Below are 22,612 nucleotides of genomic sequence, written 5' to 3'. Positions count from 1 at the left end.
TGGTGCTGCCCCTACTCCCCAGTGAAGGTTGGGTCGGATACAGGGCGGAGTACGGAGCACTCCGTCCTGTGGTGCTGCCCTTACTCCCCAGTGAAGGTTGGGTCGGATACAGGGCGGAGTACGGAGCACTCCGTCCTGTGGTGCTGCCCCTACTCCCCAGTGAAGGTTGGGTCGGATACAGGGCGGAGTACGGAGCACTCCGTCCTGTGGTGCTGCCCCTACTCCCCAGTGAAGGTTGGGTCGGATACAGGGCGGAGTACGGAGCACTCCGCCTGTGGTGCTGCCCTTACTCCCCAGTGAAGGTTGGGTCGGACACAGGGCGGAGTACGGAGCACTCCGTCCTGTGGTGCTGCCCTTACTCCCCAGTGAAGGTTGGGTCGGATACAGGGCGGAGTACGGAGCACTCCGCCTGTGGTGCTGCCCTTACTCCCCAGTGAAGGTTGGGTTGGCCACAGTGGTGGTGGCGTTTTGGAACAGTGGGTTGTCAGCCTGGCGAGAGGAAAGCCGTGTTCATGCATCACCGGTCGGGTGAGGGTGAACTCAGCAGAGTCCTGACGAGGGCTCTTATTGTGCTTTTCAGATCTTACCTCTGCCCACTTGGATTGTTTCTTTTCATTCTCAAATTTCTGGTACTCTTTCAGGTCCTTCATGTAGATGAGTAGCTTGATGAGCATCAGCAGCAGGATACCAATCAGAGCCACAGACGCAATGGAGCCTCCGATAATAGCTGTGATGTTTGGTGGTGCAGGGCAGTCTGAAAGCGGAGGCAAACATTGAACTTCACTCCTTCCTCATCATGACCAGCATGTGTTTCTGGAGCTGTCAGAGCTTTTTCGTCGTATTGTTAGACCGCTTCATTTATTATTCATGTATTTCTTGTTTATTTTGTGTGCTTGTCTTTGGCCTTCGGTGACTCGGTGCCCGTTTCGGGTAAGAGCAGCAATGACTGAAGTCCAACCCTGACTGGAATAGCCCTGTTAAATATGATGACATTGAATCCTACCTCTGTGTCTCAGAATCTCAGCCTTGTAATGATCCTCTCCAACCATCTGCTCCAGCTTAAACAGGATCCAGCAGCCTGCCGTGTCCTTTTGCAGGCATTCCTTGCTTGAGATGGAAAACTCGTCTACCATCTCATGATCAATGACCTTTTTGCAAGCCACGCTGCAGTTCTGTTTAAAGACACCCGATTCAAAGCCAAGACACTCAATGCAGTCCCTGAAACAGGATCAGAAGCAACAGCTCTAAATGACTGATTCACGAAGACAAGAAAATAAAGAGTCATATTTGCTGTCCTTTGTAACAGAATTGACATTTACAAAACAAGCATTTGTTTTTCTTACAGTTTGGCCTGGCAAGGATTCGGGCATGACGGGCACTCCTGGCAGAGCGGGGGCTGGTATCCCTCGATGCACTGGCAGCGACTACACCTGCAGGCGCCTCGGCCGGAGCACACGGTGTTGTTCGGGGTACGGCAGCCCGTATCCGAGACCCTGCACTGGCAGGCTGAGCCCTCGTAGTCCGGAACACAGTCGCACTTGCCGCAGTTGCACTTCCCATTTCCTGTAAATGAATTAGAAAAGAGACAATGTGCAGAGTCCTGTGTGGACGGTGCTCAATGCAGCTGCATTACGCACCCCAAATATTCACAATGTTCAATCATCCTTTCACAGTTCAGTGGGAAGGGTTAGGGTTCTCCTGGGTACTTGAGCAAGGCACTGAACCCCACAAGCTGCTCCTAGGGTACAGCTACAGGGCTGCCCATCACGCGACCCTCGAGCTCCACTGATGCTTGTGTAAAGGTGTGTGAGGTGTGCTCTATGTGTGTGTGTGTGAAAATGCAACGCCTAAATAGAATAATAAAGTTCTTCTTACATATATGTATAAGAACAAAATGTTATACAGAATTTAGACAAAAGAAGCTCTACCTCCACATAGTGTGTTCTGATATTTCTCACAGTGTTCGTCGTCACACTGGCAGAAATCTCCATGGTAACTGCTTCCACTCTCTGTCGAGTGGCACTGACACCTGCCACACACGCAGTCCCCCCGACCCTCACACTCGGTGCCGTTGTGCCTCTGGCACGACGCTCGCAGGGCGTGCTCATCCTGTTCACCGATGGAACACTCACAGAACTGACCAACGAAGCCTTCGTTGCACCTGCACAAAGGTGTAAACAGAACAGAATTCCCATTAGAACAGGAACAGCAACCCCACCCGAACAGTGTCTCCGCCTCATCTGCGTTGCCTAGGCGATTGAGACATGCATGTTTGCCACTTTCCCACTGAGCTGACTGGTTTGATCGTCCCAGTGAGCACAACGGCGTTTATAAGCCGGACTTCTGGTCACTGCCTCATAGCGAACCGGCTTTATAATTAAAGATTTGTCTGCGAGCCAGATGCAGCCATCGAAAGAGCCACATCTGGCTCCCGAGCCAGAGGTTCCTGAACCCTGCTTTACAGTGTTTTGCACAATACATGGTCTTTTTTTCTGAAAAGAATAAATGATTTTTTGGGGGGAACATTTGCACATTATTGGTGGCACGGTAGTGCAACATTGACCAAAGAACTACACTCTTAAATTACTTCATCACTGGGTTCTGTAAAATGAAACACGTTTTTTACAACAGTAAACAAATACTTTACCTGCTCATACTTTAATTGTAACTCTAATATAAAATAGCTCTTCAAGTACACAGTGACTGTTTTATAAAAGAAAGTCTTACCTGCAAATCCCACAGCGGACCCCTCCCTTGTTTTTGCAGTGTGGGTGGCTATTGTCTTGGGGGTCTTTACAGTCACACTCACACGTTGTAGATAGAGTTACTGTCAATGTGTCTTTAATCCCGAGCGGTCTGATGGTGAAAGCCTTGTCCCGCATACACGAGTCAGCTGTCACTGTGACATCAAAGGCAATCTGGGGAAGGCAGTTAAGGTTGGAGTCAGAAAACGTTTTACCCTTTCATGTACAGGTTATGAGCTAGTCACATGTTTGATCTCCTCTTGTATTAACTTTATTGAATAACGCAGCCCTCTGTTCTGTTCACTCCATCGTCAGCTCGGGCTTCACTGCTCCTTTCTTCAATGTATAAATGTCTCCGTTTGCATTACTATTATTATTATTACTGTGGTTTACATTATTTGATCTACTATGTGGAAGTGGAGCGATGTTTACATTTACCAGCAGCTCGCACCTTCACTCAGATACGACTGACGCTCGATGGCCGTGCGCTTCAAGCGCGCGTCACTCGTTCAGTGACTTTCATCGTACTTGTGAATATTCTTTATAGTAAATGTCCAAAGAAAGCGAGTGGTGAGGATGGCAGTGACAAGAAAGACGATGATGAAGCATGAAATTATGCACCAACATGACCGTGGTGTCCGTAAGTGATGGGACACGCCAGTACGAGCGGAGTACATCGATGATGTGTCCAATACTCAACCAGAAGGATGCTGTCAAGAGGCAGAACTACTATGTCTGAGTTTATGTACGAGTACCTGTAACACAATGGAGTACAAGTACACTACAGCAAGGTCCAAAATGACAGTCCAACAGACTGACTTCCATCATCAGAGCTACTCTTCATCCTTAGACTGAATTGTTTATCGTGGGACTGGACCATCTAGTCCTAGTAGGCATTCAGTATTTAGCAAAGTACATTACACACTGGATATTAGACAGATCATCTGAGATACACAGACAGAATCAAACTGAAATCTCCATAATCAAGGTACCTATTTATAAAATATCCATGAATATATAAAGAATTCCATTATACATATATATTTTAAATATTACAGAAGAACTGACCTCCTGACCTGCTCGTACATTGTCACACACCCCCGTAACGTCGCCTGCTGGTCCCGAATGCTCACATTTAGGAGTGTAGAAAACTCTTACGTGGTCCGGCAGATTGTCGTGGGTCACAGTGACCTTCGAGGACAACCTCTGTCACGAAGACATAGAAAAGCACAAAGTAATGAGAACAGAAAGACAAATGTGGCATCAGGGAAGCGACAACTTACATTGTAGGCACCTTTGATCAATTGAACAACGTTCTTAGAATCCAGTGACAGAACGCCCACCTCTGATTTTGGAATCATTTTGGAGAGTTGCTAGGATAATAGAAACATTCAAGGTCATCCAGAATAAGAAACTACAACGTGTGCTCTGTAATGACATGTACAAATACCTTGTACACAGTCTCTACTTCTTCTGTCACTGCAAATATTGGCTGAATGTTGTTTTTTTCCAGCTGCGTAGCTACTTGTCCAACCGATGGGTAATCCTTCAGACAAACATTAATCACAACTCAGTCCGTCTGGCTTCAGGAGTGCAGCAGCAATAAGCCAAAATGGATCATTTAATTCCATACGAACCATCGTCAGGCTCCTGGTGTAGAGGCCGTTCTCCATGTAGCAGCGTCCGTCGTTGGGCTCCAGAATGCCAGCGAGCTTCCCGTCGCCAGCCATGTGGAATCCAGCGTCCGTGGTCAGGACGATCAGCCGCGTGCTGTTGTCCCTCCAGCCAATCCTGTCCTAAAGAGCAACAAGTACTATTTGAGCTTGAAAACTTTAGCAATACTTAGAAGCAATTTAAAGTAGTAGCGGTACTAAAGTATTGTAACTACAAACTTTTATTAAACAATAACCTTTACTACTGTTCTTCATTCAAATTGTGTATCGATGTCTATGTGTAAGTACAAGTCTATGTATAAGTACATGTATTCCATGTCTCTGACTCTGTGACCGTGTTGAGTGGGGCTAGTACTGGATGATCCAGTAGCATTTTAGTCGGCAGCGAGTTCTCACCCCACATACAGCAGCCTGCATCACGGCATCGAGGCTCCCTTCAGGGGAGTCCAGGTTCCCAGAAATCAACTGTTCTGTCACTTTTCTTTTGAACTCTTCCTTCTTCGCCGTCATACTAAGCACATGTCTGTAGCCAAAAGCCGCCTGACACTGCTGGTTATTATCGTCACATGGCTTCTGCAGTTTATTCTCATTGGTGTTCGTATAAGGAAGGACGGTTTTGTCAACAAAGGCACCAAACCCTATAGTTAAAGAGAAGCAGCTGTTAGCGCCACATTCCTTTATATTATTTATACAAGAACACTTCGATATAGAATATTACGATAACATGGTTCAGAAATAAAATGCACCGTTAAATGACAGTATTTCTTTCTATTATAGTTTATAGACACAGGTGTGGCAGGGAAACACCTGCAGGGTGGACAGAACCCAACCTGACCCACAAGAGCCAGGGGTGAGGAAACACTTCCCTTTAACAGGCAGAAACCTTGGACAGAACCTAAAGCTCATAGTGGACGGTCATCTGACACTCTGCAACGTTCAACTTTTATCAGCACGTTGAGAAGAAGCCTAAATTATTCAGAGTTAATTTATGCTGTAGTCTTATGAAGGAAACTCGTTACGGCTGCTCAGGAGAATTAATACTTATATTAAATACTAAATACTACTAAATACTAAAGAACATTGTGTGGCTTTCTCTGTTGTGGTGAAAGTCCATGGCTGTGCACTTAAGTAATCATTGTCTGTAATCATTGGTCTGTAATCATTGGTCTGTAATCATTGATCTGTAATCATTGTCTGTAATCATTGATCTGTAATCATTGTCTGTAATCATTGGTCAATAATCATTGGTTTGTAATCATTGGTCAGTAATCATTGTCTGTAATCATTGGTCTGTAATCATTGGTCAGTAATCATTGTCTGTAATCATTGGTCTGTAATCATTGGTCAGTAATCATTGGTCAGTAATCATTGTCTGTAATCATTGTCTGTAATCATTGATCTGTAATCATTGTCTGTAATCATTGGTCTGTAATCATTGGTCAGTAATCATTGATCTGTAATCATTGTCTGTAATCATTGGTCTGTAATCATTGGTCTGTAATCATTGGTCAGTAATCATTGATCTGTAATCATTGTCTGTAATCATTGGTCTGTAATCATTGGTCTGTGATCATTGGTCAGTAATCATTGTCTGTAATCATTGGTCAGTAATCATTGGTCTGTAATCATTGGTCAGTAATCATTGATCTGTAATCATTGGTCTGTAATCATTGGTCAGTAATCATTGATCTGTAATCATTGTCTGTAATCATTGGTCAGTAATCATTGGTCTGTAATCATTGGTCAGTAATCATTGATCTGTAATCATTGTCTGTAATCATTGGTCTGTAATCATTGGTCTGTAATCATTGGTCAGTAATCATTGATCTGTAATCATTGGTCTGTAATCATTGGTCAGTAATCATTGATCTGTAATCATTGTCTGTAATCATTGGTCTGTAATCATTGGTCAGTAATCATTGATCTGTAATCATTGTCTGTAATCATTGGTCTGTAATCATTGGTCTGTAATCATTGGTCAGTAATCATTGATCTGTAATCATTGTCTGTAATCATTGGTCTGTAATCATTGGTCAGTAATCATTGATCTGTAATCATTGTCTGTAATCATTGGTCTGTAATCATTGGTCTGTAATCATTGGTCAGTAATCATTGTCTGTAATTATTGTCTGTAATCATTGTCTGTAATCATTGGTCAGTAATCATTGTCTGTAATCATTGTCTGTAATCATTGGTCAGTAATCATTGATCTGTAATCATTGGTCTGTAATCATTGGTCAGTAATCATTGGTCAGTAATCATTGATCTGTAATCATTGGTCTGTAATCATTGGTCAGTAATCATTGATCTGTAATCATTGTCTGTAATCATTGGTCTGTAATCATTGGTCTGTAATCATTGATCTGTAATCATTGTCTGTAATCATTGGTCAGTAATCATTGGTCAGTAATCATTGATCTGTAATCATTGGTCAGTAATCATTGGTCTGTAATCATTGGTCAGTAATCATTGATCTGTAATCATTGTCTGTAATCATTGGTCTGTAATCATTGGTCAGTAATCATTGATCTGTAATCATTGTCTGTAATCATTGGTCTGTAATCATTGGTCTGTAATCATTGATCTGTAATCATTGTCTGTAATCATTGGTCAGTAATCATTGGTCAGTAATCATTGATCTGTAATCATTGGTCAGTAATCATTGGTCAGTAATCATTGTCTGTAATCATTGATCTGTAATCATTGTCTGTAATCATTGGTCAGTAATCATTGGTCAGTAATCATTGATCTGTAATCATTGGTCAGTAATCATTGGTCTGTAATCATTGGTCAGTAATCATTGGTCAGTAATCATTGATCTGTAATCATTGGTCAGTAATCATTGGTCAGTAATCATTGATCTGTAATCATTGTCTGTAATCATTGTCTGTAATCATTGGTCAGTAATCATTGGTCAGTAATCATTGATCTGTAATCATTGGTCAGTAATCATTGGTCAGTAATCATTGGTCAGTAATCATTGATCTGTAATCATTGTCTGTAATCATTGTCTGTAATCATTGGTCAGTAATCATTGGTCAGTAATCATTGGTCTGTAATCATTGGTCTGTAATCATTGGTCAGTAATCATTGGTCAGTAATCATTGATCTGTAATCATTGGTCTGTAATCATTGGTCAGTAATCATTGGTCAGTAATCATTGATCTGTAATCATTGGTCTGTAATCATTGGTCTGTAATCATTGGTCTGTAATCATTGGTCAGTAATCATTGGTCAGTAATCATTGATCTGTAATCATTGGTCTGTAATCATTGGTCAGTAATCATTGATCTGTAATCATTGTCTGTAATCATTGTCTGTAATCATTGGTCAGTAATCATTGGTCAGTAATCATTGTCTGTAATCATTGTCTGTAATCATTGGTCAGTAATCATTGGTCAGTAATCATTGATCTGTAATCATTGGTCAGTAATCATTGGTCAGTAATCATTGATCTGTAATCATTGTCTGTAATCATTGTCTGTAATCATTGTCTGTAATCATTGGTCAGTAATCATTGATCTGTAATCATTGGTCAGTAATCATTGGTCAGTAATCATTGGTCAGTAATCATTGATCTGTAATCATTGTCAGTAATCATTGGTCAGTAATCATTGATCTGACTACTGGTGCAATAAGGAAACCATGTAATGAATGATTCAGTGAAGCAATAAATGTACTTTTTTAAATGAAGATGTGATTGTGTGCTTCATTCTTTGGTACCCCAAACTCAATGACTGCTCCTAATAGATAATAATAAAAATATGTGTTACGAAAAGTTGCCATTTTTGAGGATGAGGACAGAAATCGTATTACCTATCTGAGCATGTGCAGTAATATTATTCAGAGCTTCAAATAGATCTTGTCCGAGGTCTTTAACATGCTCCAAGTCGTCTTTCATTGAGTAAGACAGGTCCATCAGGTAATACAGGTCAACTGGATAACCTTGAACTCTTTTAAAAGAAAGCTTGAATGTGGTAGAAAGCCCTGTAAGAACAGAAAAACATTCATACTGAATGGAAATATTTGTCACCTAGTTGAAATAATATAACAGATATTTGGTGTCCTTTAACAGGAAGCTACAGTATTACCTTGACATACGAGTATAATATGCTCGGAACTCAAATTTAAAATAAATGAAAAAAATGAATCCATTCCGTCGGTCAAACACACACACACACACACACACACAATGATATAATAGATGATAAAGGAGGAGGGAGGGACAGTTGGGCGGGACGTAGACACTTCATACCATACCGTAATTGTACCTTACACGGACACTTACATAAATTAACCTTCACTTATTATAAAGTAAATTCACAGATACAGACAGAATCACGTAAATAATGAAAACAAAACACGGGAGGAGACGAGTACCGAAGTCGTATATCGAGGTATTATCAAATGGGATAATAATAATAATAATAAGTATTTGTTCAAGGTTGCACTTACCAGGTCGCAGCCTCAGACTAATCTTCTGGGGACTCAGCTGGACCGGCTGCTGGTCGGAGGTCAGAGACACAGAGAGAGGCTTTTCATCCAGAACGTCCACGTTGTTCTGGGGGGACGTTATTTCGTCCATCCTGCAGCCTCTTGCTCTCAACTGAGCTCGGGTGTCACAGCGTGTTGCTTCCTGTTCACCTGCTTTGGTAAAATTCTGTACAAAGCAAAGCAAGCACAAGCACGTATATACACACAGTATATATATAATATACACACAGTATATATATAATATACATACACACAGCGCCACCTCGGTCCTCGAACGGCTTAGTAGTAAACCAAATAAATGGAGTTTAAAATACTTCAGAAGTGAAACCACAAATGCATTGAGTTGCAGCCATGTGATTGATTGATTGATTGATTATCTATTTGTGTTATAATGCAAGTAAACAGGTGCACCTAATAAAGTGACAGGTGTCTATAACTAATGTTTGATTTTCTTCTTTTTGGGTTTTATTACCACAGAACTCTGTGGGAGACGATTTACTGAGTTTCTCACTTTACATCAAAGCATCTTAAAAGCTTCAGGTGTCTTTGATACGATATTTAGGCATTTTTCTCACCAGCTGTTTACACCAAACACAGTATGGGCCAGATCGGATGCAGTCACTGCAAGAATTGATCACAGACTTCACACAAATGTCCTCATGTTGACACAATCCTGCAAAAAAAAAGCACAAACACATTTTTAACAACAATGGCCAGACACAGGAACACGCAACCTCCACGCATACACAGGAACACGCAACCTCCACGCAGACACAGGAACACGCAACCTCCACGCATACACAGGAACACGCAACCTCCACGCAGACACAGGAACACGCAACCTCCACGCAGACACAGGAACACGCAACTTCCACGCAAACACAGGAACGCGCAACCTCCACGCAGACACAGGAACACGCAACCTCCACGCATACACAGGAACACGCAACCTCCACGCATACACAGGAACGCGCAACTTCCACGCAGACACAGGAACGCGCAACCTCCACGCAGACACAGGAACGCGCAACCGCCACGCAGACACAGGAACGCGCAACCTCCACGCAGACACAGGAACACGCAACCTCCACGCAGACACAGGAACACGCAACCTCCACGCAAACACAGGAACGCGCAACCTCCACGCAGACACAGGAACACGCAACCTCCACGCAGACACAGGAACACGCAACCTCCACGCAGACACAGGAACACGCAACCTCCACGCAGACACAGGAACACGCAACCGCCACGCAGACACAGGAACACGCAACCTCCACGCAGACACAGGAACACGCAACCTCCACGCAGACACAGGAACACGCAACCTCCACGCAGACACAGGAACGCGCAACCGCCACGCAGACACAGGAACGCGCAACCGCCACGCAAACACAGGAACGCGCAACCTCCACGCAGACACAGGAACACGCAACCTCCACGCAGACACAGGAACGCGCAACCGCCACGCAGACACAGGAACGCGCAACCGCCACGCAAACACAGGAACGCGCAACCTCCACGCAGACACAGGAACGCGCAACCTCCACGCAGACACAGGAACGCGCAACCTCCACGCAGACACAGGAACGCGCAACCTCCACGCAGACACAGGAACGCGCAACCTCCACGCAGACACAGGAACGCGCAACCTCCACGCAGACACAGGAACGCGCAACCTCCACGCAGACACAGGAACACGCAACCTCCACGCAGACACAGGAACACGCAACCTCCACGCAGACACAGGAACACGCAACCGCTACGCAGACACAGGAACGCGCAACCTCCACGCAGACACAGGAACGCGCAACCTCCACGCATACACAGGAACGCGCAACCTCCACGCAGACACAGGAACACGCAACCTCCACGCAGACACAGGAACACGCAACCGCTACGCAGACACAGGAACGCGCAACCTCCACGCAGACACAGGAACGCGCAACCTCCACGCAGACACAGGAACACGCAACCGCTACGCAGACACAGGAACGCGCAACCTCCACGCATACACAGGAACGCGCAACCTCCACGCAGACACAGGAACACGCAACCTCCACGCAGACACAGGAACACGCAACCTCCACGCAGACACAGGAACACGCAACCTCCACGCAGACACAGGAACACGCAACCTCCACGCAGACACAGGAACACGCAATCTCCACGCAAACACAGGAACACGCAACCTCCACGCAGACACAGGAACACGCAACCTCCACGCAAACACAGGAACACGCAACCTCCACGCAGACACAGGAACACGCAACCTCCACGCAGACACAGGAACACGCAACCTCCACGCAGACACAGGAACACGCAATCTCCACGCAAACACAGGAACACGCAACCTCCACGCAGACACAGGAACACGCAACCTCCACGCAGACACAGGAACACGCAACCTCCACGCAGACACAGGAACACGCAATCTCCACGCAAACACAGGAACACGCAATCTCCACGCAGACACAGGAACACGCAACCTCCACGCAGACACAGGAACACGCAACCTCCACGCAGACACAGGAACACGCAACCTCCACGCAAACACAGGAACACGCAACCTCCACGCAAACACAGGAACACGCAACCTCCACGCAGACACAGGAACACGCAACCTCCACGCAGACACAGGAACACGCAACCTCCACGCAAACACAGGAACACGCAACCTCCACGCAGACACAGGAACACGCAACCTCCACGCAGACACAGGAACACGCAACCTCCACGCAAAGTATCTAAAGATTTGATCGTCTGTGTTTGTTACAAGAAATCCCTTTTAATACGCAAATGATTAATGCAAAGTTAAATAATAAAAACTACTTACCATTTCTCTCCATCAGCAGGAGCAGAAGAAACATTAAACACAGTTTCATGTCCTGTTAACAAAAAAGAAAAGAATCTGTGATCACTTTTCCTCTTATATAAGCATAAAGTTATCAGGTCCAGTCCAGATGTCCGTCCAACTTGAGCCTAGGTTCTGTCCAAGGTTTCTGCCTGTTAAAGGGAAGTTTGTCCTTGCCTCCGTCTCCAAAGTTCTTGCTCTTGTGGGTCAAGTTGGGTTCTGTCTCTGTCCCTGCTAATCCTGTAAAGCGCCTTGAGATGACTTCCTATTATGATCTGGTGCTATAGAAATAAAATGAATAGAACTGAATTGAATCAGGTGCGGTCCGTGTGAAGTTGCCAGTTATAACTAGTTTAGATAGGGTTAAACTGGTTGAATCATTAACCAGAATAGCAGCAGCTGATGAGGATGTGATTTGTAAAATGACGGCCGCCGAATCAAAACCAGGGACCTTGGGGAGAAATGATAAACAAGCTTAAACATTATAGAAAGTAGTAACATTGAAATAGATGGTCTATAAACATGATTGATGAGGGGCTGCTGGGCCCTGTGCAGATCCGGCTCCGACACGCCCACAATTGTTGAAGATAATTAAAATGAGAGAAAAGAGAGAACATGTTACGGACTAAAAGAAAAACCACCCTCCAAAAATAAATGGACGCATTTTGAACAAAAGCAGACCGAGCACAATTTGAAATTCACAAGGGGTGTGGTTCAAGACGCAGTTTATCTAAAGTTATGTGTAAACGGATAACCCGCCCCCACACGCTCTGTTTATGAGGCATGAACCCTTTTAAGGACAATGCAAGAGAAGATGTGGAGTATCTGCCACCCCGAGGCAGGAAGTCAGAAGGAAGACGCAAGCGTTTAGAGAAAACAAAGACGTGGGCGGAGACAGCAAAAGATGATTTGAGACGCCAAAAACATGAACATTAATTAAAGCATGGATGTAAAATCTCTACAGCGTCCTCTCCTAGACACTTCCACACCTCCACAGGTATGTCTCTGGTCCAACTGCCTTCCCATTCGTCATCCTCTTCATCCTTTCTAGCTTCACTCATGCTGATCTTCATCACTTCCTGGTCCACAACAGGTTCCTCTACTCCCTTTGTTCTCTCTCATTTTCCTCATTCATTAATTCCTCCAAATACTTCTTCCATCTTCCTACACACTACTGGCCTCTGTTTGACCTTTGACCTCTACCCTTCATCACTCTTACATGCTGAACATCCTTCCCGTCTCTGTCTGGCCACCCTGGACAGATCCTTCTCTCCCTTTTTACTATCTAACCTGACCTACAGGTCATCATATGACCTCTGTTTGACCTTTGCAACCTGAACAAAAAGCTATTTGTCTCAATTGTTTGTTGAAAACTTGTGATTTTGGTGAAACAGCCTCTGTTGAATGGCTGACATCTCTAGAATGGAAAAAGGTTGGAACACCTGATGAAAGAAAATCTTTACTCTCTCATGTGGTAGGTTCTGTGTTTATGTAGTCAGAGTACACAATATTCTGTAGGTCATGAAATACGTTTTAATATTGAAGTACCAAAAACAAGAGAAAATTGCTGGCACTAAATGAGTTAACATAAGAGCGAGTCAGAATGTCTCCTGACCCAGAATGGCTGATAGAGCTCGGTGCAGCAATAAATACAGGAAATACTATATTCCCTTCATTTAGACTGAGACCTGTCGTCTGTTCTAGTCCGAGTCATTTGCTTCATCGTCTTCAATGTTTTGATTCCTCTAATGGCCTGAAGCAAGTCGTCACATGATCGTTTATTGATTGAGGCTGAATTAAATTCAGAATATTCTGACATTGCGGATGGTATGATAGAAAATCAGCATGCAGCCAAAGAACATCCGGCAGAAAAAGAAATTCATTGGAGGAATGCAGAAATCTTTGATGTCTTTCAAATGAGCATTTGTCGTAGTTTCGGTTGAAACTGGTATGAAATACGGCATAGTGGTAACCAGCACACGTATCTGATATGCTGGGTCTGTCTGAAACATGAATAACCACAGAGGAGAAAAGGTGTATGGGATTTAAAACCTACATTAGTAAACCAAATGACTAAGAACAAGTATTAAAACAAACTTACGAGTAACAGGAAGATGCCGTCTGCAGTCCCGAGCACTGGGTGAACGGACCACGCCCGTACTACAGGAAGTGTGAAGCAACAAATGAACAGCAAATTGCCTCAAAATGACGGTTTCCTGTCATGATGCAAAAAATAGTCTTGCTCAACACCCTGCCAGGAAGAAGTGGAGACATCAGGCAATTCAGAAGAAACATGAAGTCACTTAAAAAGCCATAAATAGCAGACAGACTGCACACGGCTGCTCGGAGAATCTATCACAACTTCATCTACCGTAAGCTGTAAAATCTCAAATCACTGAACAATAAACACCAATACGACATGTTGAAGGGAAGTTTGTCCTTGCCTCCGTCTCCAAAGTTCTTGCTCTTGTGGGTCAAGTTGGGTTCCGTCTTTCCCTGCAGGTCATTCCCTGCTCCACCTGTAAAGTACCTTGAGTTAACTTCCTGTTATCACCTGGTGTTATAGAACTCAAATGAATTGGATTATGCTGCTGGTTCTGTCCGGCTTCTTTACACCGCCTAGCTGAATGCTAATGTCAACATACTCAATGGAAGGTTAGCACGCAAAGAACCTTACAGATATAGTACAAAGCACAACGTATGGGTAGGCTTAAACATTATTTATTGAGTCAAAAAAGAAGCGATGGAATTGGACAGTTCTGGCCTCATGAGTAACACAAGGAAAACTCAAAGGTTCATCAAAGTCTTTCCGTTTCATTGTCTGGGGATCATGAAATGTCAAAGAAACAAAAAGCTTTAATACTTTTTCCACTCATGCAAATAAATCACTACTTAGCCCGAGTCTGCCTGAAAGCCGGTCAGGTATAAGTAACCGTCCGTATGCTTTTAGAGATTTACACCGTGATAGCTCTGACAACACATTCTGGGCTGGGGTAGAAGCACATGCTCGGTCGTTTGAACAAAACTCAGAAAGCACTTATAAAACTCTTAACATATTACAAGAGGAATGTAACAGGATATCTCATTCTTCTCAGGAAGCCACTTTGTCTCATTCTTCAAACTGCATTGACCCTTTGAGGGAACGTGATTTATTTTAGGTTTCCTCGTTTTGATTAACGTGTTTTCATTTCCAGTTAGTTCACAGACATTGTTCTTCTGAGTATCTAATAAAATTACAAACACTTTCACAACTGTGAATGCACCCATAGCTGCTAGGAAGCTAATGATGTCACTTAAATGTGATGCTTTCATGATGAGCTGTAAATGACATCTTTCTTTTAAAGTCAGTTGCTGCTTTTAGACTCTTCTTGTCACTTTGTTGTAGCGCCTGTTGCCATGTTGAGCTGCCACAGTGGTGTCGTGGTGATACAGTGGTGATACAGTGGTGACACAGTGGTGACACAGTGGTGAACGCGCCAGAGAATCAGGCGTTCTCGGGCACTTCGTTATCCTCTTTGTCGCTCTTCCCTGGTCCCGCCCCTACAACGGAGCACAGGTACAGGTGAGCTCACTGAGGGTTAAACATGGGGACACGTTTGCACATGCTGCCGTGTTGATACCGTTCCAGGTCAGGTGAGCTGAACACGTCTGCTCTGGAGATTTGTCGTTGTGCGTTGCATCGTCTGACGTTTGGGACTGTTCAGACGTGTGTTCACCAGGGATGCTTTGATTGGGTGAGACAGGTGACCGGATGTCTTCTTGCACATTAGCCTCCACTTCCTCCACTTCCTCCACTTCCTCCTGTTCTTCTTGCTCCTTATTGGCCAGCTCTGTGCACAAGCACATTTTGCTGTTATTCAACTTTAACCATTTAAAAAGTATTCTTTTTTCTAGGGACTGATCACACAGACTCCATGAAGCCGTTGTTTTCCTACGGTGCTGTTTGCTATAGCAGCAGGGGGTCTCCCCCCCCCCCCCCAACAGCACACCTTGATGTGCTAGCTACACACGCAGCACTGAGCATCATGCTGGCCTTTCCCAGCAGCACCTGAGAAAAGCAGCTGCACAGGTAACTCTCCAGGAAGCCGAGGAAGGAACACGTCATTACCCTCGCCGAAGCGGAGGCGAGGGTATGGCAATTGGGTGCGTTTGTCTGTCTGTTTGTCTATCCGCGCGCATAACTCAAAAACTAGTAACCCAATCGACTTGAAATATTTACACAGGCAAGGTTCTGTCCGTGGCTCGGTCCTCCCCGAGAATGGCGTTGATCCGGATCTGGATCCAGATTCTAGAATTATTTTTACATCTGGAATCGTGCCTGTGACTTTAAGAGGGAGGGACACGAATGGCATGATGGGAAAAAGAGTCCAGAAGGAGTCTTGTAGTACGTTCCGGAGCAGCAAGCTAGAGCAGGTTTGGCCCCTCTGATCCGGAAGCCCTGTTTACTGTCTCACAAGATCCAATAGTCTATTGGAGGCGGAGTCTGCAATCTCTGATTGTCTTTCTAGTTCTCATTGAGAATCATTTTTGATTTTAAAAATGATTTTTATTTTAATGAAGAAAGTAGCTGATTATATACAGAGGAACAGTGGTACTTTAGGCTGAATACTACAGTATGTCACAAGGCTAACGTGAAAACGTGAAGAAATTCTAAAATATTGAAGTATTACATTTTACTAAAGATGGTGAGTCCATTTCAGAACTTGAGCTCAAATTGCACACAAATGGCATCTTCAATACTTCAATTGAACGTGACATTTAGAGATCAGAAATCGTTTTTCATCAACACTGAAGAGCTAAATGTGATTATGGTCCTTATCATAATAATAATGTCCTCTTCAGCTGTTCAATCCTTGCCTGATGACAACATGCAAAACAATGCTTTATGGTGTGTGTGTGTGTGTGTGTGTGCGTGTTACCATGCACAGAAAGCTCTTTCCACCGCTCCTTGTTGCTGGCAATAACACCAGATAGACGGTGCCTCAGAGCAGGCACATCGATGGCTGTCAGGGAAAAGTCCATCTGTGCATCATCAATGCTTCCATGAAGACCACTGCTGTGTCTCTGCGCCGACTCCACGGTCACCGAACCGCTTCCTGTTCGACTGCAACAGAGCCGAGTTATGGGGGCGGGGGCGTCAGAATATCATCATGATATGACTTTCTTACTAACTGTCTTAAATAGCTGACTCAGATGACCTTGTAGTCAAAAATAAATAAATACATCTGATTATAATGAAAAGTGGATGGTTCAGGTTTTAGTTTTATTTAAGAACAAAGCTCATCCAATGAGAAGAAGTAATGAGCTGAAAGTTAAATATGAATCATGTTATGTTTTTAGTCAATGTGATTTCAGCATGACCTTTGAAACAAGCCGACGGTGTCTGTGGGGATAATTTACTACTGGATTAGGCTTCAGGCTATTCGTCCACTAACATCTCACATCACCCAAGTCGCCAACTAGCAGCACGCTAGGATTAGGCTGAATGTGTAGCATCCGATTGTGGATAACATAATAAACCTCGAGGATGAACACTTGATCTATCATCTCAAACACTCTAAATTTAATGACAGTTCAGTGTCTTGACAGTGAATCCAGTTGCACATAAGGATCCATTTTAAATTTTAACCTCGGGTATATTACACTATTTCTCAGACAGTACTAGAAAGGTGAAGACTCCTCCCACGAGTAAAAGTAGTAATACTTGCACCTCCTGTTTCCTGTGTCTCCGGCCTTTTTGTCTTCTTCTATCAGAGGACCAATCACCTTCTCTGTTGTGTCAATCAGACCACTAAAGGTTGGCTCCACAATGAAGTCTATGAAACCTGCAACCAGACGAGAGCTCCATGAACATAGATTAGGAAATAGCATGTGATTAAAAACTAGGGGTGTCCCGATCCCGTGATCGGAAATCGGGCGCGATCACGAGCTTGCGGACTCGATTGGAATTGGACGCTCTCTCTCTCTCTCTCTTTTTTTTTCTGGGCCAGAACTTGAATCGGTGACCCACCTAGATGCTCCTTACCTATCTGTGATTGGGCGATCATGGTGGCTTTACGATCACAGAGAGGAGAGAAAGGAAGGCCAAGATCCACTTCTTTATCTCCCTGAAAAAGACACATAGTTACCAAGGCAACATGGACATGCCTATGTGTGAGTTGTAATGTTTTTTTTACATTACTTGTATTACTACTTTGTCACCTGAGCAAAGATCCAGCAAAGTATAAACTAAAAGAGAGATGGCAGTGTTGGAGGAAAAGGCCATTTTAAAAGATGACCATAAATAACTATATTTCATGAAGGATTTTATCCAGAGTACTTTACGACACGTTTGTCTTTCATACATCTGGAATAATTTGAGGGTTAGTATCTTGTACTGACCTTATAATTAGTACACAAGCTGTCCCACTTTTCAACCAACAGCCATCACAGAGAACCAGTTTTCATGGAATCAACATTGTGCAATTTAAAGGTATTTGGTGTCTTTTGTCGAGGCCTGAGCGAAGGTGTGGATCCCAGAATACAGAGATGAGGTAAAGAAAAACACACAATACCTAAAGGAACACTAAGAAAAACACAAAGAACAAAAAACCTGTGAAGGAAGGAAACACGGGGAGAGTGACGCGTGAGTGAGGTGGGTTCTGGAGGAAGCAGGTGATGATGAGGATCAGGTGTGTCTGCCCTGGGCCGCGCCCACACTACAACAAAAGAAACGGAGTGAGGGAGGGGAAATGGAGCTACACAAAATAACAACACAACGTAACCATGACTGCGTCACACAAAACCCTGACGATGAGGAAGTAGATGTAAGTCAAAACGCAAAACACTTTCAAACAAACTCTTGACTTGAGCCCAACGTGGTTCCTTCCAGCAATATTACTGTCCCCAACATCATCTGTGTCTTCCACAGAAGTTACCCTGATAAACCAGGGTGGACATGTCCCGTCCCTTGAGTGGGGGCTCTGTTTGGTGGACATGTCCCGTCCTTTGAGCGGGGGCCCTGTTTGGTGGACATGTCCGTCCCTTGAGCGGGGGCTCTGTTTAGTGGACATGTCCCGTCCCTTGAGCGGGGGCCCTGTTTGTGGCCTTTCTCCATGAAGCAGACCCCCTCCCTCATACCATGAAGATACAGACATGATCGTGATGCGTGCTGGTAACAGGAGCTGAACCAAATCGCTGAGGTTTTGTTCTCCAGCGTGTTTCGTCTACCTGTCTGAAGAACTCCTCCATCAGACTATGAGTCCAGCGGTAGTGCAGGGGCCACGCCTTGGCTGGATGGCTGATGTCTGCAGCGTGAAGGACCAGAGACAAGACCTTCACTTTGTCTATGCTGGAGACACAAAGAGCAACCAATGTCACCTTCTAGATCAGGCATGGGCAAACTAAGGCCCGGGGGCCATATGCGGCCCGTTGGGCTATTTAATCCGGCCCGCCGAACTGGTCCAAATTATATCATTAAATTAAGTTTTATTATAATTAAACCCCAATCTTTGACCTTTTTCCCTGTAATGCTGCCTGTAAAAGGCCAAATCCTTTCATGTAATGGCTTTTACATGTCATTTATATTAGTTCACACAATACAACATCCATCGGTTCCTGGCCCCGCCCCTCTGGATAATTTTAGAACCCATTGTGGCCCGCGAGTTTGCCCACCCCTGTTCTAGATCCTACTTCATATTCATTGCTCTACAGACAAGTCCCGACGACCGGCGTGGTAAACAACACGTGTGTGTCTGACTCCACCCATCTGACTCCACCCATCTGACTCCACCCGTCTGACTCCACCCATCTGACTCCACCCATCTGACTCCACCCGCCTGACTCTACCCATCTGACTCCCTCCGTCTGACTCCACCCGCCTGACTCCACCCGCCTGACTCTACCCATCTGACTCCCTCCGTCTGACTCCACCCGTCTGACTCCACCCGCCTGACTCTACCCATCTGACTCCCTCCGTCTGACTCCACCCGTCTGACTCCCTCCGTCTGACTCCACCCGTCTGACTCCACCCGCTTGACTCTACCCATCTGACTCCCTCCGTCTGACTCCACCCGCCTGACTCTACCCATCTGACTCCCTCCGTCTGACTCCACCCGTCTGACTCCACCCGCCTGACTCTACCCATCTGACTCCCTCCGTCTGACTCCACCCGCCTGACTCTACCCATCTGACTCCCTCCGTCTGACTCCACCCGCCTGACTCTACCCATCTGACTCCCTCCGTCTGACTCCACCCGCCTGACTCTACCCATCTGACTCCCTCCGTCTGACTCCACCCGCCTGACTCTACCCGTCTGACTCCCCCCGTCTGACTCCCCCCGTCTGACTCCCTCCGTCTGACTCCACCCGTCTGACTCCACCCGCCTGACTCCCCCCGTCTGACTCCCTCCGTCTGACTCCACCCGCCTGACTCCACCCGCCTGACTCCACAGCAGACCTCAATGGGCGTGTTGGTGAAGGAAATAGAGGAGAAGGAGAAGTGATGGACTTTGTTGTTCAGGACAGGAACCTAGAAGGACAGATGCTGGTGGACGTTCACGAGATGTGCGTGTCAGACCTTCCTTTTTGTAAACCTTGGAATACACAAGCCGGTATACTGTAACGAATACCTCCCCAATATTTAAAACGGCACTATTGTGGTTTATTGATGGAGTAACTACAGCATTCTAGATTGTTCATTTGTGTTAGATGAGAAATACTGACTTCAGATCTGACCTGTGTGTTTGCGTCAGGGCATTTCTCATGGTCTTGATCTGCTGGAAGTGACATGACATGTCAGTGGACATCACCATCTCTATGACCAGCGCTCTGAGCTCCCTGCAAATCATCAATACACAAGTAGTCTATGATCAATCATCATAACAACAACTGGGCAGCGGAGACTGGTGTGTCTGGTGTGTGTGTACCTCCAGTCATCCTTATTCAGGTTGACCAGGATGTTCATGTCCTCCTCTGCCATCAGCTTATAAGCAGCGCTGACATGGTGGTTCTCCAGAACGGACCTGTCATTGTATAGAATGGCAACCTCCGATCTGAAAGTGAGCACGACAGCAGATAACGTCGACTACAGTCCCAGATACCAACGCCTAGGAGTAGTGCATTGATATTTGTCGTGATCGGACAGTGCATCCGATCATTATTTTACTCTGAACTCTGATCGGATGTAAACGCAGCCACGCAGTGTCAGAGAATGCTCAAACGATTTACTGTATCTAACAGGACTCAAAGCATTCAATATGAGGGTCTCCTTTCTAAATGTGTTGTTATCCGCAAGGGGGTACCACAGGGCTCTGTATTGGGGCCCCTCCTATTTATTATGTACATCAACGACTTGGGTCAAAACGTCTCTGATGCTAATATGCATTTTCATGTGGTTGTTCAGGCCATGGAATCTCATTGTCAGTTAAAACTCGTCCTCAATGGCGAGAGGACAAAGCTAATGTTGTTATCAAACTTTAAGAAGATGCCCCAAACTGTCCCGGTCGTGTCCGCACTCGAGGGAACTGCCATGGAGGTGGGTCATGAATGTAAATACCTTGGTCTCACTTTTTAACCACACATAGAAAAACGTGTGAAGAAACTAAAACCTGTTCCGTAAGAAATTGTGTTTTTCTTTTGCCACTTTTTTTTGTCGGTGTTAGATTATGGAGATCTCTTTTATATGAATGCTTCTTCCTCACGAGACTGTTCATCATGCTTCTCTGAGGTTTACGACCAACTGCAGAGCCATGACGCACTACAGAGTGGGATGGCCTCTGCCTCTGCAAAGCTAATGGATGCTAGTTGCTGCCAGCAAACGCCACCAGGTAAATCCAGCCAGTCCCGTGCTGAGCTGCACCAAAGCTTGTCTGCCAAACCGAAATGAGGTTCACTTTCTATTTCTGTTCACAAATTCCTCATTTTCTCCCTGTTTCGGTCCAAACTGGTGTTGTTGTTCAACGGCTAATTACTACACAATGGAAAAGGGTCGAAACAAAAGAATTGTGCTTTTATAGTCAAAGAAAAGAATTCTGTGGATTTTGAAATAATGGCCAAAATGCTCGAAAACGTCCGGTACTTCATGAGTTAATATGTTTACTACCTTTATACTGTTTTGATGCTTTTTGGGTTGCTCTGAAGATGGAAATTTCCCCACTTGGGGATAAACAAAGGCTTTTCTTGTCTTATCTTTACAGTAGCCAGTTCACCTCTACCGCATTGTGACGGTAGACCCACGCAGGAAGTCACGCACGGAGAGGAACATAGAAAAAGATGTTCACATAGACGTGAACCCCGGACTTTCTCGCTGTGAGACGACAGAGCCACAGACTCCCCAGCCGTGTTTCCCCGAGCTAGGGAGCTAAATGGTTTCCTCTTACTGTCTACTTTACCTGGTGTGAATGTGGAAGTTGTTGGTGCTTCCTGTGTGTTCGAAGTCATGAATCGCTGCAGCAAAAACCATTGCAAGAATCTCCAGCTCACTAAGCCAGTGCTGCAGGCGCACGCACGCACACGCACACGCACACGCACACGCACACGCACACGCACACACACACACAGTTATGTTTGCATCATAGAAACAATAAGACGCTCTCCTCCGCTGCCGGGTTACAGTGTGTTTTACCATCAGTCCAGTGTGCAGCATCAGGAAGTGGACGGTCTGAGTGACGTCAGCAGCATGGATGAGGTTGTGGTAGGGGTTCTTGTGTTTGCTGTATCCCCCTTCCAGAGCTTCAACAAACTGTACCAGAGCCTGCACTGGGATCTGGAACAGAAACGTGATGGTTTGGGCTTAATCGCTTTATACATGGGCTTTAAGTTTAAGTTTTCACGTTGAACATTTTCTGAGAAACTATTTTTGAAAAGTTC

General features: G+C 45.0%; 2 protein-coding genes across 2 annotated transcripts in view; both read right to left on the bottom strand.

Moving 5' to 3' along the window:
• Positions 1-11,796, bottom strand: itgb2 (integrin, beta 2). The gene is made up of 15 exons (XM_068746088.1): positions 11,748-11,796; positions 9,487-9,584; positions 8,873-9,077; positions 8,234-8,404; positions 4,814-5,055; positions 4,382-4,540; positions 4,195-4,290; positions 4,028-4,117; positions 3,813-3,950; positions 2,728-2,918; positions 1,929-2,161; positions 1,344-1,563; positions 1,004-1,218; positions 588-754; positions 1-489 (listed from the first exon to the last, which is right to left on the bottom strand). The coding sequence occupies exons 1-15, from the start codon at positions 11,794-11,796 to the stop codon at positions 424-426; spliced, it is 2,340 nt and encodes a 779-aa protein (XP_068602189.1). The 3' UTR covers positions 1-423.
• A 2,680-nt stretch (positions 11,797-14,476) lies between these two features.
• Positions 14,477-22,612, bottom strand: part of pde1a (phosphodiesterase 1A, calmodulin-dependent) — a 14,220-nt gene continuing 6,084 nt past the window's right edge. The window contains exons 7-16 of the mRNA XM_068746722.1: positions 22,368-22,508; positions 22,135-22,235; positions 20,671-20,796; positions 20,480-20,581; positions 18,975-19,095; positions 17,791-17,872; positions 17,470-17,590; positions 16,685-16,869; positions 15,386-15,595; positions 14,477-15,305 (exon numbers count right to left, since the gene is read on the bottom strand). Of these exons, the coding sequence (XP_068602823.1) occupies positions 15,250-15,305; positions 15,386-15,595; positions 16,685-16,869; positions 17,470-17,590; positions 17,791-17,872; positions 18,975-19,095; positions 20,480-20,581; positions 20,671-20,796; positions 22,135-22,235; positions 22,368-22,508 (1,245 nt within the window). The 3' untranslated portion in view covers positions 14,477-15,249. The remainder of the gene's footprint in view (positions 15,306-15,385; positions 15,596-16,684; positions 16,870-17,469; positions 17,591-17,790; positions 17,873-18,974; positions 19,096-20,479; positions 20,582-20,670; positions 20,797-22,134; positions 22,236-22,367; positions 22,509-22,612) is intronic.

The sequence above is a fragment of the Brachionichthys hirsutus genome, chromosome 12 (genome assembly GCF_040956055.1).
Source record: "Brachionichthys hirsutus isolate HB-005 chromosome 12, CSIRO-AGI_Bhir_v1, whole genome shotgun sequence".
Classification (NCBI taxonomy): domain Eukaryota; kingdom Metazoa; phylum Chordata; class Actinopteri; order Lophiiformes; family Brachionichthyidae; genus Brachionichthys; species Brachionichthys hirsutus.
The sequence above is the reverse complement of the archived record's forward strand: the minus strand, read 5'-3'. Positions and strand labels throughout refer to the sequence as shown.

Coding starts and splice junctions, on each gene's coding strand:
- itgb2 (XM_068746088.1), bottom strand. CDS start 11,796: ATGAAACTGTGTTTAATGTTTCTTCTGCTCCTGCTGATGGAGAGAAAT. Junction 4,541..4,813: donor TGCAGGCTGCTGTATGTGGG/GTGAGAACTCGC, acceptor GTTGCTCTTTAG/GACAGGATTGGCTGGAGGGA. Junction 1,219..1,343: donor AATCCTTGCCAGGCCAAACT/GTAAGAAAAACA, acceptor ATCCTGTTTCAG/GGACTGCATTGAGTGTCTTG.